General features: G+C 42.6%; 1 protein-coding gene across 5 annotated transcripts in view; it reads left to right on the top strand.

Moving 5' to 3' along the window:
- The window catches only part of LOC142466165 (uncharacterized), a 206,534-nt gene that overhangs the window by 18,317 nt on the left and 171,335 nt on the right, over positions 1 to 16,882 (top strand). For all 5 annotated transcript variants that reach the window (XM_075570996.1, XM_075570994.1, XM_075570995.1 and 2 more), the window contains exons 3-19: positions 694 to 816; positions 2,364 to 2,489; positions 2,686 to 2,796; positions 3,062 to 3,178; positions 4,654 to 4,764; positions 5,377 to 5,490; positions 6,370 to 6,483; positions 6,682 to 6,804; positions 7,217 to 7,341; positions 8,952 to 9,122; positions 10,287 to 10,457; positions 11,069 to 11,202; positions 11,611 to 11,732; positions 12,041 to 12,256; positions 12,872 to 13,099; positions 15,846 to 15,965; positions 16,072 to 16,280. In XM_075570996.1, coding sequence (XP_075427111.1) covers positions 694 to 816; positions 2,364 to 2,489; positions 2,686 to 2,796; positions 3,062 to 3,178; positions 4,654 to 4,764; positions 5,377 to 5,490; positions 6,370 to 6,483; positions 6,682 to 6,804; positions 7,217 to 7,341; positions 8,952 to 9,122; positions 10,287 to 10,457; positions 11,069 to 11,202; positions 11,611 to 11,732; positions 12,041 to 12,256; positions 12,872 to 13,099; positions 15,846 to 15,965; positions 16,072 to 16,280 — 2,435 coding nt within the window. The remainder of the gene's footprint in view (positions 1 to 693; positions 817 to 2,363; positions 2,490 to 2,685; positions 2,797 to 3,061; positions 3,179 to 4,653; positions 4,765 to 5,376; positions 5,491 to 6,369; positions 6,484 to 6,681; positions 6,805 to 7,216; positions 7,342 to 8,951; positions 9,123 to 10,286; positions 10,458 to 11,068; positions 11,203 to 11,610; positions 11,733 to 12,040; positions 12,257 to 12,871; positions 13,100 to 15,845; positions 15,966 to 16,071; positions 16,281 to 16,882) is intronic.

Here is a 16,882-nt window from a genome sequence, read left to right as displayed (position 1 = left end):
TGACTCAATCAGTGGCTCAGTCAAAGATGGAGCCACTGATTGAGCCACTTGTGCTGAAGCAGGGATATCCTGACCTGTTGGGGGTCCTGAGCCATAAGCCATTTCAGCATGTATGGGTACATATACCCCCACACTTCCCAGATCTCTACCTCCACGTATGATCAATGGAAATGGTCTGGTTCACCAGAATCCTCGGGGATAGAGCTCCCAGTCTTCCCCTGGTCAGACTAACTAGGTGAGCAAGGCAACACCAACTAGGGAGGAGACTCCCGGGTCACTGATTCACTTATGTCCTCCTCCCTCGGACTCTCCTTCCGGATAGGAATGGTAGAATCACTAGCTATGTTTGTCATTCTGGATCTGGCTCCTGCTCAGCCTCCAGGCAAAGAACGATACAGTAAGTCAGTCTTCCACCATACCTATGATGCATGCCATGCCAACTCTGCCATCCACCTCTTATGGCAGCCGGAACTGAATATGGCACCAATTGCAGGTTGCTTTACTAGTCTCCTACATGGAGGGTCCCACATGGGGAGCAAAGGAGCTTTTCCCTGTACGTACACCACAGGTGTAGCCACATACTTTTAAGGTCACGAACATTCAGTGCTGCTTCAATGGTAAACAGAATGGTGGTGGGATGCAGTGGGGACTGTATGCCGCCGGCTTCTTCTCACTGCTGTCTTCTCCCCACAGCTCCTGTGATATGCAATCCGCTCTGTGCCAACGGCCAGTGCTACATTGAGCCTGGCACTTCAACCCCTATGTGCAGGTGTAACAGCGGCTTCCGTCCTGCCCAGTCCGGGATGATATGCATAGGTATGTCACAGTACAGGGGGCGTTCTTTGTCCCTGGAGGTTGGACAATGCAGCGTGTTAAAAAACATTCAATCATTTTTTTGCTACTTGGATCTGACAGTGTACAGTAGAGGCAGCGATTATTCTAACAAAAACCAGTGGCAATTCCCCAAAAGACCCAGATACACCCAGGTACATTCTGAATACATTTCCTTAAACTAGCCCCAGCATTTCTGCATTGATTAATGGCCTATCAGATTAACAGCGGGGGTCCCTGGCAGTCCCATTCAAACTGAATTGGACTGCCAGGGATCCCTGCTGTGTTAATCCTATGGGTCGTTAGTCAATGCAGAAATGCCTTAAACGTGCCTCAAACTAGCCCAGAACATACCCAGCACATACCCAGCACATACCCAGCACACACCCAGCACACACCCAGCACACACCCAGCACATACCCAGCACATACCCAGCACATACCCAGCACATACCCAGCACATACCCAGCACATACCCAGCACACACCCAGCACATACCCAGCACATACCCAGCACACACCCAGCACATACCCAGCACATACCCAGCACATACCCAGCACATACCCTGAATGTAACCCGGCTAGTTTAAGGCAAATGTTAGAATAAGAGTTGCCTCTACTGTACATAGGGATGTACGTAGCTTAGTGGGATACTGCCTGAGATTGGGGAGATAAGAGCAGGTTCCTACCCATATATATTTAATAGTTTTTTTCTCTTGTACAATATTGACAGTGTGTGCAGAGCTGTACATATAACTTTTGCAGGGACAGGTCCCTGCCCCATAGAGCTTACAATCTATTTTTTGGTGCCTGAGGCACAGGGCAATAAAGTGACTTGCCCAAGGTCACAAGGAGCTGACACCGGAAATTGAACCAAGTTCCCCTGCTTCAGTGTCATTATTTTAAGAGTTAGTGCCTTTACTCACTGAGCAAAAAAACCCACATATGCACATATACATATATACACATATACTCGTATACACACATACACATATACATTTATACACCCATTCTGGCTCATCTCTCCATTGCCAATTCAAACTCCCACCCCTTTCCCTTTTCTCTAGCGTTTTACCCGGGATGGGTGCTTGGTAGAAATAAGCACAGCCAATTCCACCTCCCTTTAACAACATTATTATTCTGTCCATGCAAACACATAGGATCAGTAATACGTGTGTCACTACCGCACTGTGGTTACAATGGAGCTTCTAGTATCTGAAGCACAAGGTGTAAACATATGGGTTTGTAGGATGGCCAAGATAACAACGAGCAGCCAACGGGACTAGAAAGTCCGACATCCAAAGGCCCTTTTTTTACCCTCTCTGTTCTGCTCATAAAATGAATGTGGGACCATGTGGAAATAACAATTGCCCATCTAAACTCACTAAACCAGGACACAATAGTTTATGGAAGTGGCTTGTCCATCGTATCGCTTATTCTGTAGCTGTGACCCTGAGCCAGACAGTCACAGCAGTAGATGCTGAATGATGGTCACTGGCACGAAGAGTCAGGCTGAGCTGCTCATGTGTTACAGATATCAACGAATGTGAGCTGAACACCAACCGCTGCCAGCAACTGTGCTCCAACACCATTGGAGGATTCTCCTGCTCCTGCCAGGATGGTTTTGAGATACAACCGACCGATGGAAAGACCTGCAACAGTAATATGATCATTTTCATCTTCCTAATTTCATGTGTCTCTTACTCCTCCATAAAACACTGCTTTCTCTAGCACAGCCTGTGAAAACCAAAAACTAAAGGCACTTATTGCCCTTATATCACTTGAACTGCCTGATATGTATAAGAGGGAAGAGTATCTCTTCAATGTTGCATGTTCTGTGTGTTTTCCTTTTGCAGGAGTTGATCACTGTAAAGGTTTGCCCTGCAAACATGGACAATGCCGCAATGGTCTGTACAGCTTTGAGTGCATCTGTGACCCAGGATGGGAGGGAGCTAAATGTGATAAAGGTAACATAGGCCTCTGTGATATGTACATTGTAGTTCTGTATAAAACTAACTGCGGCTCTTAGTGGCCAACAAAGTTTACCAGTAGCTCATAAATAACATGGCTGGCCCACAAGGTCTCCTTCTTGGGTTCAGAGTCTCATGCATCGGGTCAGGTCTAACCATCCCAAGACATACAAGTCACATGAAAGAGATAAGTCCATCTCTACAATGCATGCTTGGGGGTGTCGGAGAAGTGCCTGAGGCTGACATTGTTTTTCCTTATTAGATGTGAATGAATGTGTGAGGAATAATCCCTGCAGCAGACAGGGCACCTGCGTGAACACAGAGGGCTCCTATACCTGTCTCTGTAAAGCTGGTTGGACCGGAACGACTTGTTTTGAAGGTAAAATGACAAGAAAATACAGATTATTTGGTACTGTATGGGATGCTTTTACTCTTTTTAGAACTAGTGCTTACAACTTTGCCTTCAGGTGCTTCTAACCTGCTACATAAGCCAATAATCCAATAAACATGGTCACCCCTCTATACCGGAACAGTTTACCTTTTAAATATTTGTATATGATTCATCCATTTTCACGCTCTTCAAGTGTTATTAGTTTTTCATTAGTCTCTGTCTGTCGATTGATTTTGTATTTACTGGTTTCTCATCATCGTGTGTCATGTGTGCCACGTGTGCCACGTGTGTAATGTGTCATGTGTGCCATGTGTGTTATGTGTGGCATGTGTGTCATGTGTTTCAGGTGGGGAGGGAAGGGGGAGAGGAAAGGGGGAGAGGAAAGGGGGGAGAGCATGTGGGGAGAGCAGGTGGGTAAGGGAAGAGCAGGTGGGGAGAGCAGGTGGGTAAGGGAAGGGGAGAGAGCAGGTGGGGAGAGCAGGTGGGTAAGGGAAGGGGAGAGAGCAGGTGGGGAGAGCAGGTGGGTAAGGGAAGGGGAGAGAGCAGGTGGGGAGAGCAGATGGGGAGAGCAGGTGGGTAAGGGATTTAGATACAAAAGTGGTAGACAGAAGACACTCTTTAGTAGAAAGAGGTGAGCAGGAGTTTATCAAGAAATTAGGGTTTATATAAAGAGGGGCAGAGGAGTTCCAGGGATATGACAGACTATTTAACAATAATGGTTGATATATTCATAATTCCAATTATGTTGGTATTCTTATTTTACCATTTTTACTGACAATTCTGTATCAATGCTCCATTAATCAACTTATTTTCCTCCTATACTGGAGTTTTCAGTCCTTTAAACTCTTGTCTGGAGATGATGAATGTGGGGTCTATGTATTAATGTAGATAAAAGTGTGTTTTGATGTAATGCTCATTTTTGTGGAGCAGAGCTGCAGCATTTATAAGAACATTTTTTTGGTGGCGCATTTTAAATTTACGCCACTTCAGATATGGCAGATTGCTTTGGGTAATTAAATTAAAAAAGAATAGGGCAGAGACGCAGAATGTGATACATCTCATTACAATCTGTGCACAATGTAATTCTCCCCCAACTCCTCCTACTGACTCTCCCCAAGGTGCAAGCTGGGGCTGAGAGATGCAGAATGAGATACATCTCGTTATAATCTGTGATCCACGTAACTGTCCCCCACTCCTCCCACTGACTCTCCCCAAATTGCAAGCTGAGGCTGATGGGGAAAAATTAGAGTAAAATATTTTGATACAAAGGCTCAGGCAAAAATGTCCCAGTTTTGTGCCAAAATTGTCTTGATACATAGAGCCCTTGAGCTTTAGATATATTATTCCAGTGCCCACATCCCACATTCACTGGGTATGTTCCTAATCCTTGTACCAGAAGCAGTTTTGACTGCTGGGATAATCTGGGATAATTGTCTAATTTTTGTTTTCAATATACCTTTCAGATGTCAACGAATGTCTCTCCTATCCGTGTGTACGCGGAACCTGCAAGAATACCATTGGAAGTTATACATGTGTATGTCCCGCCGGGTATACCGGTGTAAATTGTCAGACAGGTGAGAAGACAGGATTTTCTTTTTGACAACATTCCGCTTTATGTTTTAGGAGCACATACTATACGCATGTTTATTATTACTCTCTGATATCTACAATTCATTGCTTGTTCACAACTGTTCATGTTACTCTAGAGCTAAACACTAGCTGTTGTATCAGTCCTTGAGAAAACTAGATGCTTAGGTAATGGTGACACCTGGAGCAACATGAAAGGTTACTTGTACTATATAACCCAAGAAGAAACTCTTTGAATAGTCCATGCAGCTATAAGACCAGCATAGCTCGAGTCTAGAGGGAGCCCTCAAAGCTGATAAGCTATAAAATTGTATGTACTGTACAGTAGTTCCAATTTGTCGTAGGTTGTGGTACCTTACAGGAAACCAATTTAAAATGTATTCATAGATGTAAAAATAGTGAATAGTGCTTTCAGAAGCTCACATGTCCATTCTTCAAATGTAGTTTGTATGGTGGTTCAATCGCAGAACCTGCAGTATGACTGTAAATATTTGGTTTTGATTGATATTTTGTATCTCTTTTGATATCAGTTTTCTTCACTGAGTTTCTTTATCCTTGTTATTTTATTCACTATTATGATTTTCTTTGCACGCCTCCAGATATTGATGAGTGTCTGAGCAGCCCTTGTAGGAATGCTGCCACCTGCAATAATTTGGTCAATGCCTTCTCCTGCTCCTGTAGACCTGGTTACACTGGCAGGTTCTGTGAGATAGGTAAGTGACACTAAAGCTCTCTGACCTCACAAGCTCGTCCTCTAGGAGGTGTTGGGCATATGTATACATTTCAATAAGAGCAGCTCACAATATATACATTTTATATACTATCACTATTTTCACTTGCTATTTACTTTGATTTAAATACTGTTCACCCTAGGGTTACCTCTAGGATTCGAAGGGAAAGACATTCCTATTAGTGACGATATACAGTATTAGTTTAGTATCATTACCATTACCATTTTAAATATTGTGTGATCCATTTTGGCATCACAGGATTCTTGTTAGTTTATAACTTGTAGTTTAGAAGATTTAGTCATCGCTATGCGAATTAGGAAATGCCAACTAGGCGAAGGTTCCAGTAGCAAAGATGGGACAGGGTGAGTTAATTAGGATTTTAGTTGCTTCATGAGTGAGAAAAGGGAGTATCCTGGTGATATTTGGTACTATAGGTGGAGACGGCAGGACTTCATGAGGGACTGAATGTGAGGAAGGAAGTAGAGGGCAGAGTCAGAGACGACCCCTATGCAGTGGGTTTGGTGTTGATGAGATTATGGGTAGCAGAAGTATATATCATCTACATAAGACCTCTATAAGAATTAATAATTACCATAAGAATATAAACTGAGTATTTTAGCCAATTCATTTTAACATAGTTGAACTTAATGGACATGTATATTTTTTCAACCTCATCTACTATCTATATACAAGGAGCACATTGATGGAGGTTTGCCTGTAGGTACTGTAGGTGCCAAACACACAGTAAAGCAGTTAATTAATTAGCTATTCCTTAACGCTCTGGCTTCATTAACCGGTGTACAGAATAGAAACGGATCCTGTCACTGCTTTTCTAGCTGCATCTTCCTCTTGTTATTCCAGATATCAATGAGTGCGCCAGCAGCCCTTGCAAACGCGGTGGAATCTGCATTGATCAAGTGAACAATTTCTTCTGCTCATGTCCAGTGAATTGGGAGGGGAGGACATGCGAGACTGGTAACTTGTCACCCTTTGCCCATCTAACACATCATTTCCCTTTAGAATAATGCTGCAGGTGCAGTGTGTGTGTGTGCGTGCCTGCGTGTGTGCGTGCGTGCGTGTGTGTGTGTGTGTGTGGGGGGGGGGGGGGGGTTGCAATTTCTGAATGTCCGTTACAGATTAGGCTTCCCCTATAAAATAAACGTTGCCTTTCAGATGTGGATGAATGTCAGACAGGACGCAGCAGGTGCCACTCACTAGCTTCCTGCACCAACACCCCGGGATCATATTACTGCACTTGCAACCCTGGATATATAGGCGATGGATTTACCTGCAGAGGTAACACTCTTTGAGAGATCTGAGAGATGTTGGGCACTGTACAGTGTCATTTCCTGTTCTTCTTTCTCTCTCTTCCATAATCTTGGTCAGAACAACCATAATGCTTCCTAATCCTCCTATCACAGCACATTCCTTGGGTAATGTCACAGGGGTTAGGGCTCTATGTGAAGAAGTGTTCCTACCCCTTACTGTAACTGGTGAGGTCTTCAGGGGGGATACTTATTGTGCCTGCTTTTAATCTGCCCTGTACAGGATAGCCCTTATTGGGTATGCTATAGTACTAAGATAAAGTATTATAATTATTAGATAATGAAACTATACAAACACAGTGTAAGAGAGGGTACATGGACAGATACTTAGGGCTATGAGTGAGTAACTAACAATTGTCCATATCATACCATTCTGTTCTCAGAGGACCGCCTGTTTGAATATAAAAGTGGCATTAGAATAACCCAGCGGTATCGGGACTTCACCTCTCCTCTGATCAGTGTTCCCACGGGCTTTCCCTTTGGATCTAAGTTTTACAGCAATTTATATGTAAGTATTACAGAAAACAGCGGAAATGGGTATTAACCACAAGGTATTATTAGGGGAGGTGTAACATTCCCACAAGTTCACGGATCCGGTGGGGAGAGAGAGGAACCGACCCACTCTCTGGAGCCTATTTGTGTGGTGCTTTGAAGGCAGAACCCATTCCAGATGGTTATTACCGGTTGGGTCCGGTGTTCTGCACCAGTTCTTAGTGAATCCCACCCAGCCCATACTTTCAGCATAGAAACAGCCGATTGAAGACTAATTGGGTTGAGTAATCCTGCTGTTTCTCTGCCAGCAGGGGGCACCATGATACCATCTAGTGACCTTACTCATTTAGTCTTTCAGTCTGATCACTTATATTTTGATATTTTAATTAAAGACACCCCCTATGGTGTGAATTAGTTTCACATACGCAGATAAGATATGATATTGAATAATAACCCACTTACAATCATTGCAATGGAATGGTATTTTATGAGGACATGGCTATGCATAGCAACGGTGAGAAGAGGATTGATTAACTGCACAGAGACAAAGCTGGTGCCTAGATATTATATATATATATATATATATATATATATATATATATATATATATATATATATATATATATATACATGTAGAGGTATCAGTACCGTGTTAGCCGAGCTTCAATAATCAAAAAATAAATAGATTATACCGTTCTGTGGCTAACGAAATGCTTTTATTTGTGCGAGCTTTCGAGATACACTGATCTCTTCTTCCGGCATCAAATGTATATAATGAATTATAATTAATCAAAATGTGTGAATCCAAGGCTAAATGGTATATATCCATGGTACTGATTCACATTCACATCTTAACATTGGTGCCTAACGATAAGTATGAAACCCATATCCCAAACTAGTTTATGCCTTTCTCAGTGCCAACTATGCAGAATAAATAAGGCTCCCAATGTCCTTGTGTAACTCGCGTTCATCTGTTTGGGCAGTGATAGTTACAGAGTATCTTATTCCTTGTGGGCTGTATTGCATTGTCTGCCGGAGAGCAGCTCCCTGCTGTAATAAATACTCAAAGCCAGGGAGAGAAAGAAATGTCTGCATCCATGTTTGGATGTAATAAATGGAACTGCTCTTTTAATGATCTCATGCTTATTGACCTGTAACTGACACACCTTCTGTTTCCTGTTACACAACTTCTTCTTATCACCCACCTGTCATCAGCCTCAATATAATGACATAAAGTGCTGCCATATTTTATCAAGACTCTTTGTAATTATTTTGCTGCCAGGAGGGAATGAGATTGCAAATCAAACACTAGGGTGTGGTTTTATCAGCTCACAGAAAAGTGTCTTCTTTCTGTGGCTGGATCCAATAAAAGAAGATATTATTACAACAGCTTTTATCATCATCCAGTTATTATAAACCTGATATCATTGTTTGTTACATTGGAAGCAGATCATACATCAGGGGGTTCATGCGCACAGCCAGGGGTCTCAGCAAACAGTACATAGATATTAACATCACATTAGCCACACAGGGAAATGGAATGACAAGCTTTTTCTTAAGTTACCAGTGACTTCTATGTTGTAATTACTGAAATGAATCTGATTCCCCGTGCCTTTTATGTTGCAGTTCACAGACAATGGAGTTATTATGTTCCAACGTAATATCTATGAGCCCCGGTACACGTACAGTTATCCTTACAGCCGCTTCTACAGTAATGACCCGTATACACCGCCCATGGTGGCGGTTTTCTGGGCAGATGCTGATTTGTCCACAGGAATCGGGGAAGTGTATTACCAGGTGAGACCACTCAACAAACACCTAACATGTCACTGCGGGTTGTGGTTCCACCTACTGGTACTGAGTATCTCTATCTTATTTACAAACCTTAACTTTCACCATTTGTTATTTTAAGCAATGTTGTTTGTCTTTAAAGGGGTAATCCCTCCTAACACACAAAAAATAAACATTGTATTCACAACTCAACAAAGTAACTCCAGTTGTTCAAATCCTCATGGATTAAATTATAGTGCACAGAGCTCTTGAAACCTCGTAAATTTCTTCTTCAAGCGCACACACTTACATGGGTTGTTAGGCGTCCTACACTTGAAGAAGAAGCCAACGAGGGGGTGAAAGCTCTGTACATGATTTCCTTTATGTTCTGCGAAAAGGTGCCACAACAACAACAACTCCACAATGTAATTGACGTCATTAAACAAGTGTCATCATCCGTAAGCAAGTCCAGCTCAACACACAATGACATCACACAAAGGGGAGGAGCTAAAATACCTGAAACCCCTCCCATCTTTCAGCTCTCCGTGTCTACAAACTAACTTAAAAAGTGTCACAAAAGAATCATTTCAATTTGTTTTAAAAAAAAGCTTCATGCAAATCTGACCCCTAACATGTCATTGGTTTGAAATGATGTCTCCTGTTCTTCTAAAGCTACGGGCCCGGTCCTCCCTGCCGCACGGGCGCCTGGTGGCGCGTGCAGAGGCTACTGCCGCGATTGGAGGTCTGTAGAGGAGATCTAAGGAGACCGCGGGGGCATGACAGGGCATATCTGCCCTGCCATTTGCTGCGCGCGGCCATGTGACCACAGCACGGGATGATAACATTCTTGTCTTCCCTGCCAGAGTACGCGTCACAGCGCTTTGCACGCCCACACACACACAGCCACTGGGGCCTGCCCCATAGAGGGATGTGCTGTGTGTGTGGCGCACATCGTAGCGCACGCCGCCATGACCACCGAGGACTCAGGCTAACAATGTTATTACAGACTCATTAACAATAGTGACACCTGTATTTGTGCTGAGCTACACAGCCCAGATAGAAATGCTAATAGTGTGCTCTGTGCTATATAGGACATCCTGATACCAGGTGGATGTTATGCCGTGTTTCCTGCATGTGCTGGAGGTGGGTAATGGCCTTTTTTATATTAACACCTCTCTCTCTGTTTTTCAGACTTATGACTTCCAAAGCCCATCTGCGCTGAATACAGGTTTCAAAAATCAACTTGAAAATGAAATAAAGTCTTATTTTAACCCCTCCCCGACCTTCAAAGCCCTCTGGGCAATGAAGGTCACTTGGGAACGAGTGGCACCATATCCGGCACAATACTTTTCCTGGGCAGATGTAAGTTTATAATATGCACGGATACATATTGAACTGTACATTTTTTGGGCCCATATATGCCAGAAGACACCATACAGCCACTGAATTGGTCAACAGCCACTGAATTGGTCATCAGCCACTGAATTGGTCACTGAATTGGTCAATCTGTCACCGGGAGGAGACTCATGTTATAGCACTGCTTAGTGAATATGGCGGTAAATGCAAATGAGACACATTTGACGAAATTTGGGAATATGGTGAAATTTGCTTAAAAACACCTAGCAGAGAATGTGATCAGTCCCAGTCACAAGATTTAAGAGAAAATCATTAACAAATCAGCTAATACTGAGTCGAGTGTGCTTTCACTTTTGTTTTCACTATGAACCCCTATTTATTTAAGACATCGATATTACAATAGCAACAGTTACATGTAATAAACGGGGTTAGAAACCGATACTGAATTACTGTTACTGTTACGAGTTTTCACACTGACAATCACATTTACAATGACAGTGTTATTACTGTATGTTTGAAACCCACCGAGTTATACGCCTGTTAATGTAGTGAAAAGAAGCATGTTTTCTGATACATTTAGCCCTGTTTGAGATCTTTGTTTGACACTTTCCTTATAGACCAATACCTATCAAGCTGTTTTAGTCACCAATGGGATCTATTCTTTCTGTCTGACGCGTTTTGAGGATGGAGGAATGAACTGGAGATATAACGTACTCCCTATGTATTACCTGCCCAAAATGGGCTATTTCAGGTATGGATATAAAGCGATCCAGTTTGGTAATAAGTGGAAATAAAGTATACCGCAACCAAACATGATAGACACAGTGTTATATAGTTCAGCATTTATTACAATACCATGTATTATTGCTAAGTGGGACTGCTCCTTTAACCCCATCACTGCCAGAGGAACCTGCATATTGCTTGTCCCTCTGGCAGCAAGGAGGTTAAACTAACAGAGAATTCAACCCCAGTAGTGTTGTCTTAGCTCCATGTCAGCATTGGCTTTAATTCCAGTCCAGGTTCTGGGATAAATTTACCATAGACGTGCAAAAGGTTCCAGGGACCAAATGGTTATCGGGAGTGGGGAGGTGGCGACTGTCAGAGACAGGGTGATACTTTGTGTTTGTGTTTACTCTGCGGTCTGTGCTTTTACTTTCAGTGGGGAGCCTACACCTTTCAATTCCCCAAACAACTTCCCGGCATTCAATGACCCTCAGACAGAGCCCTCTGTCAGCCTCCAGCAAAGATACACTCCAGATCAGTACGTGGGATACAACACAAGTAAGGACAATGATAGGTGTGCTTCATACCTGATGCCAGGAGCATCTGCGGCGCACAACCAAAGCCACTCCAGCAATGAAAGTGTTACTTGCAGAAAAACAGACAACTTTCCATGTGTATTTTAGCCGAGCTCTTTCAGAAGAGCCTGATTTAAACAAAGGTGGTTACAGTATTGTGAGGCCTTGAGGATGGGGGGAGTTGGTTAGGGTCTGAAAATCTACATCATGACTCACAAATAAACACAAAAGGCTATAGTTGACCGATCAGAAATGTATCAGAACCTGATTTCTCTTCTCTCCTGATCACAGATAAGAAAGGGTTTGGGGCTTATCGCTTGGAGAGTAACACAGCGAACACCAGAACTCCCCGCCAGCAATGTCTGAACTGGTATTACAGTGAGCCGTACCCATACTGGTCCTTCAATACCCGGCCCTGTCCCTGCTCCTGGTGGCAGGCCAACTTTGATTCCTCATTCACCTCTTCCAATAGGTTACAGGGATATGGCTACCAACAGAAAAATACAGGTTAGTACCTTTATCCACCTACAGCACTCACCTTTTTGTATCATTCTGCGGGGGAGTAAAGGTGCCTGAGTGTTTCGCTCAGAGGGTCAGCCTTAGGTACTCTTGGGAGGAATAAAAGTTGAAACATTCCCTGTCACTTTTTCCTTTCTCTGTATTTCTCTCTCTCTCTCTCTCTCTCTCTCTCTCTCTCTCTCTCTCTCTCTCTCTCTCTCTCTCTCTCTCTCCTCTCCTCTCCTCTCCTCTCCTCTCCTCTCCTCTCCTCTCCTCTCCTCTGCTCCTCCCTAATGCCACAGAGACCTCTGTTGCGAAAAACGTCCCAAGCAGCAATGCTATAATAATAGAATCATTTTCTGAGCTGTCCATGGTGCTGCGGTTCTGCAGTACCATGGACATCTCAGATAATTATTACTATTTTTATTATAATTAATATACTGCATAGCACAATTATTAAGTGGAACAGCTCTGTGCCTAAGAACCTGTCCTCTAAGTGAGATAACACGGGGTAAAAGGCTTTAACGGCTTTATTGGGAACTGATGTGATTCCCAGGATATTGACTAGTAAAGACGGCTCACGTTGTAATCACATCTAATTCTCCTTCTGTTATTTTGTTGCAGATTTATATCTCTCCTTCCAGAGCTCATTTTCCTCCTGGTACGGTGGAGGTACAAGATGTTACTATAACTATTTCGGGAGTCTTGTTTATGGAGAGAAAGAAAGATACTTGCCAACCCCTTGGACATATGAGAACATTTGGTTCTGGTGGTGGAACCCAGACCTTTATTACTCGCGTTATCAGACGTTTTGGGGGACAACTTTGCCTAAACTAAGAAATGAATACAAAGGTAATCGGATATTAACCACATTAATACCATTTGCTTGTTCATTCGTTACTTGTACATGTAATTACTCACTGGTATCAGTGTTTTATTGGGTGTTTTATAAGGTACAATACAGTATGTGTAGAATATTATAAATATTTGTATGTTCTTCAGAGCTGGATAAGAGGAATTATTTTAGCCAAATCTATCTATCTATCTATCTATCTATCTATCTATCTATCTATCTATCTATCTATCTATCTATCTATCTATCTATCTATCTATCTATCTATCTATCTATCTATCTATCTATCTTAGATACAGACCAGGGTAATGCAGTTGATGTGGTCTACTTAGATTTTGCAAAGGCTTTTGATACGGTTTCACACAAGAGGTTGGTGTACAAAATAAAGAAAATTGGACTCAGTAATAATATATGCACCTGATTGAAAACTGGTTAAAGGACAGACAACAGAGGGTTGTCATAAATGGAACTTTTTCAGGTTGGGCTAAAGTCGTGAGTGGAGTACCTCAAGGATCGGTACTGGGGCCCCTGCTTTTTAACTTGTTTATTAATGACCTTGAGGTTGGGATCGAGAGCAAAGTCTCCATCTTTGCTGATGATACTAAATTGTGTAAGGTAATAGAATCAGAGCAGGATGAAATTTCTCTTCAGAAGGACTTGGAGAGACTGGAAACGTGGGCAGGTAAATGGCAAATGAGGTTTAATACAGATAAATGTAAGGTTATGCATTTGGGATGCAAGAATAAAAAGGCGACTTACAAATTAAATGGAGATATATTGGGGGAATCCTTGATGGAGAAGGATTTAGAAGTGCTTGTACACAACAGGCTTAGCAATAGTGCCCAATGTCATGCAGTAGCTGCAAAGGCAAACAAGATCTTATCATGCATCAAACGGGCAATGGATGGAAGGGAAGTAGACATAATTATGCCCCTTTACAAAGCACTAGTAAGACCACACCTTGAATATGGAGTACAATTTTGGGCACCAATCCTAAGAAAATACATTATGGAACTAGAGAGAGTGCAGAGAAGAGCCACCAAATTAATAAAGGGGATGGACATTCTAACTTATGAGGAGAGGCTAGCTATATTGGATTTATTTACATTAGAAAAGAGGCGTCTAAGAGGGGATATGATAACTATATACAAATATATTCAGGGACAATACAAGGAGCTTTCAAAAGAACTATTCATCCCACGGGCAGTACAAAGGACTCAGGGCCATCCCTTAAGGTTGGAGGAAAGGAAATTTCACCAGCAACAAAGGAAAGGGTTCTTTACAGTAAGGGCAGTTAAAATGTGGAATTCATTACCCATGGAGACTGTGATGGCAGATACAATAGATTTGTTCAAAAAAAGGTTGGACATCTTTTTAGATGGGAAAGGTATACAGGGATATACCAAATAAGTATACATGGGAAGGATGTTGATCCAGGGATTAATCCGATTGCCAATTCTTGGAGTCAGGAAGGAATTCAATTTTCCCCTTAATGGGGTTTTTTGTTTGCCTTCCTCTGGATCAATAAGTAAGTATAGATATAGAATAAAGTATCTGTTGTCTGAATTTAGCATAGGTTGAACTTGATGGACGTACGTCTTTTTTCAACCTCATCTACTATGTAACTATGTAACTATCTATCTATCTTCTTCTTCTTTAAGTCTTGTCTCATTTATTTATCGGGACAAAGAAGCAAAATAGCCACATAGATGGGATTTCACGTTTATTATTCACAAATAATTCTCATTAGTGACAGGAGTTTTTAATGTAATCCACTAATGTTTTTCACTGATTCCAGAGAATGCATTTTCCGAGATTCCTTTAAGCATGTAGTAAAGAGATTCCTACCCCCAGGAAATGTACAGAAACTCGGCCTACGTACAGATGTAGCATCTTCTATCTATTAGCAGCGGCAACTGGGGAACCGCGAACCAAACGTCGAGCGTTCGCAGCACAGTGCTTGGAAGGGCGGAATAGCCCATCAAGATTAACCCAGCAGGCTTCGGAGTGCTCTGGAATCCCCACGACCAGACTTAATGGCCGATGAGGATTACACAGCGGGCGTCCCTGCTTCTGGAGGAGACGCGCTGTAAGAGTGAGACAGGATCAGTCACTCTCCCTGCGCACCTGTAAAAGGCGATCGCGCAACTTTTATTTTAGTAACATACTATTGAAGCAGGGGGTCTCCGGAGCTGAGCCGCATTAATTTCAGCCCCGGGGTCCCCCTGCTTCCCGAGTTACAGGCTCAATTGGAAGTGTTTGTATCTCCTGTGCGTTTAAATGTCCTGGTCACGTGACTTGGGAGCATTAAACATGCAGGGAGATACCGGCACCCCATACAGGGGCTTGTAACTCAGGAAGCACGGGGTCCCCGGGGCTGAAATTAATGCGGATCAGCTCCGGAGACTCTCTGCTTCAATCCTATAATATTAAAATAAAACCTGCGCGATGGCCTGTTAGAGGTGCACAGGGATAGTGACTGATCCTGTCTCACTCTCATAGCATGTCTCTTACAGACTGATGCAGGAGTCCCATTCAGAAGCAGGGATGCCCGCTGTGTTACTCCTGATTGGCCATTAGTCTGGTCGCAGGTATTTGAGAGCACGCGGGTACCAGGACCGTACCAGTGGTGGATTCCGTGCCGACCAACCATCGTGCTACATCTGTAACCTACCCCTCCTCCGGAGCAGGAGCAGTGAGCCGTGTATCATTACTCTGTGGTGACTCTCTCTTCTCTTCTCACAGTGAATGAGGTAGATCCATATAACAACTGCTGCAGAGACTCTGGGTCTTACTCTCTCTGCGCTATGTATAGAGAGAAGAGGCCCGTTGACTACTGTTTTGGATACATTCCACCACGCATAGGTAAGCCCTGGAGTTTGTCTTAATTAATGTTTGTCGCACTTGTTTGAAAACACTAAATTTTGTGGGTCGCTATAAACTAAACATATATTTTTGTTTCCTATGTAAGGATTTTTCTTTGGAGACCCTCACATTAACACACTGGACGGTGTGCAATACACCTTTAATGGTCTGGGCGAGTATATCTTGGCCAACGTCAAGGACGAGAATGATACAATGATCTTCAGACTCCAGGGCCGCACGGCCAGAGCCGGGAATGGAACGTCCCAAGCAACTAACTTTGTGGGGCTGGCAGCAGAGATAAACAGTCAGACCCAGGTAAGGTTTGTGTGCGGGATATATAAGAGTATCAGAGATAAACAGTCAGACGCAGGTAAGGTTTGTGTGCGGGATATATAAGAGTATCAGAGATAAACAGTCACACCCAGGTAAGGTTTGTGTGCGGGATATATATGAATATCAGAGATAAACAATCAGACGCAGGTAAGTTTTGTGTGTGGGATATATAAGAGTATCAGAGATTGTATCACATTTTGGAATGTTTGTTAGACATGGTTATTACTGACAATGCTACAACCTGTTATACACATTGGTAATTCCTACAGGCAAAGTTATATATTTATAATAAAAGGTGGGCACTTTTATGATTTAGTTTTTAAAAAAGTAAAAAGTTTTTTTAAAAACATGGTTTTGGCTCTAAATATGTTGTGTTTTTGCTTTTTCCCATAACTGTTTGTTTTGCTATTGAAGTTTTACCAAATTATGGGGGTGAAAAAAAGGAAAGATAAAGCTAAAATAGCATAATAACGCATGAAAAATGTTTAAGATATGGCAACAAACCCCCCAAGTTCTTAGCACCAATCACAGCTCCAAAGTATTGATTGACAATTGTCCTGGTGTTCTCGTTTTGATTCTAAACA

The sequence above is a fragment of the Ascaphus truei genome, chromosome 14 (assembly GCF_040206685.1).
Source record: "Ascaphus truei isolate aAscTru1 chromosome 14, aAscTru1.hap1, whole genome shotgun sequence".
NCBI lineage: Eukaryota > Metazoa > Chordata > Amphibia > Anura > Ascaphidae > Ascaphus > Ascaphus truei.
Note: the sequence above shows the minus strand (reverse complement) of the source record. Positions and strands in the feature narration are given on the sequence as shown.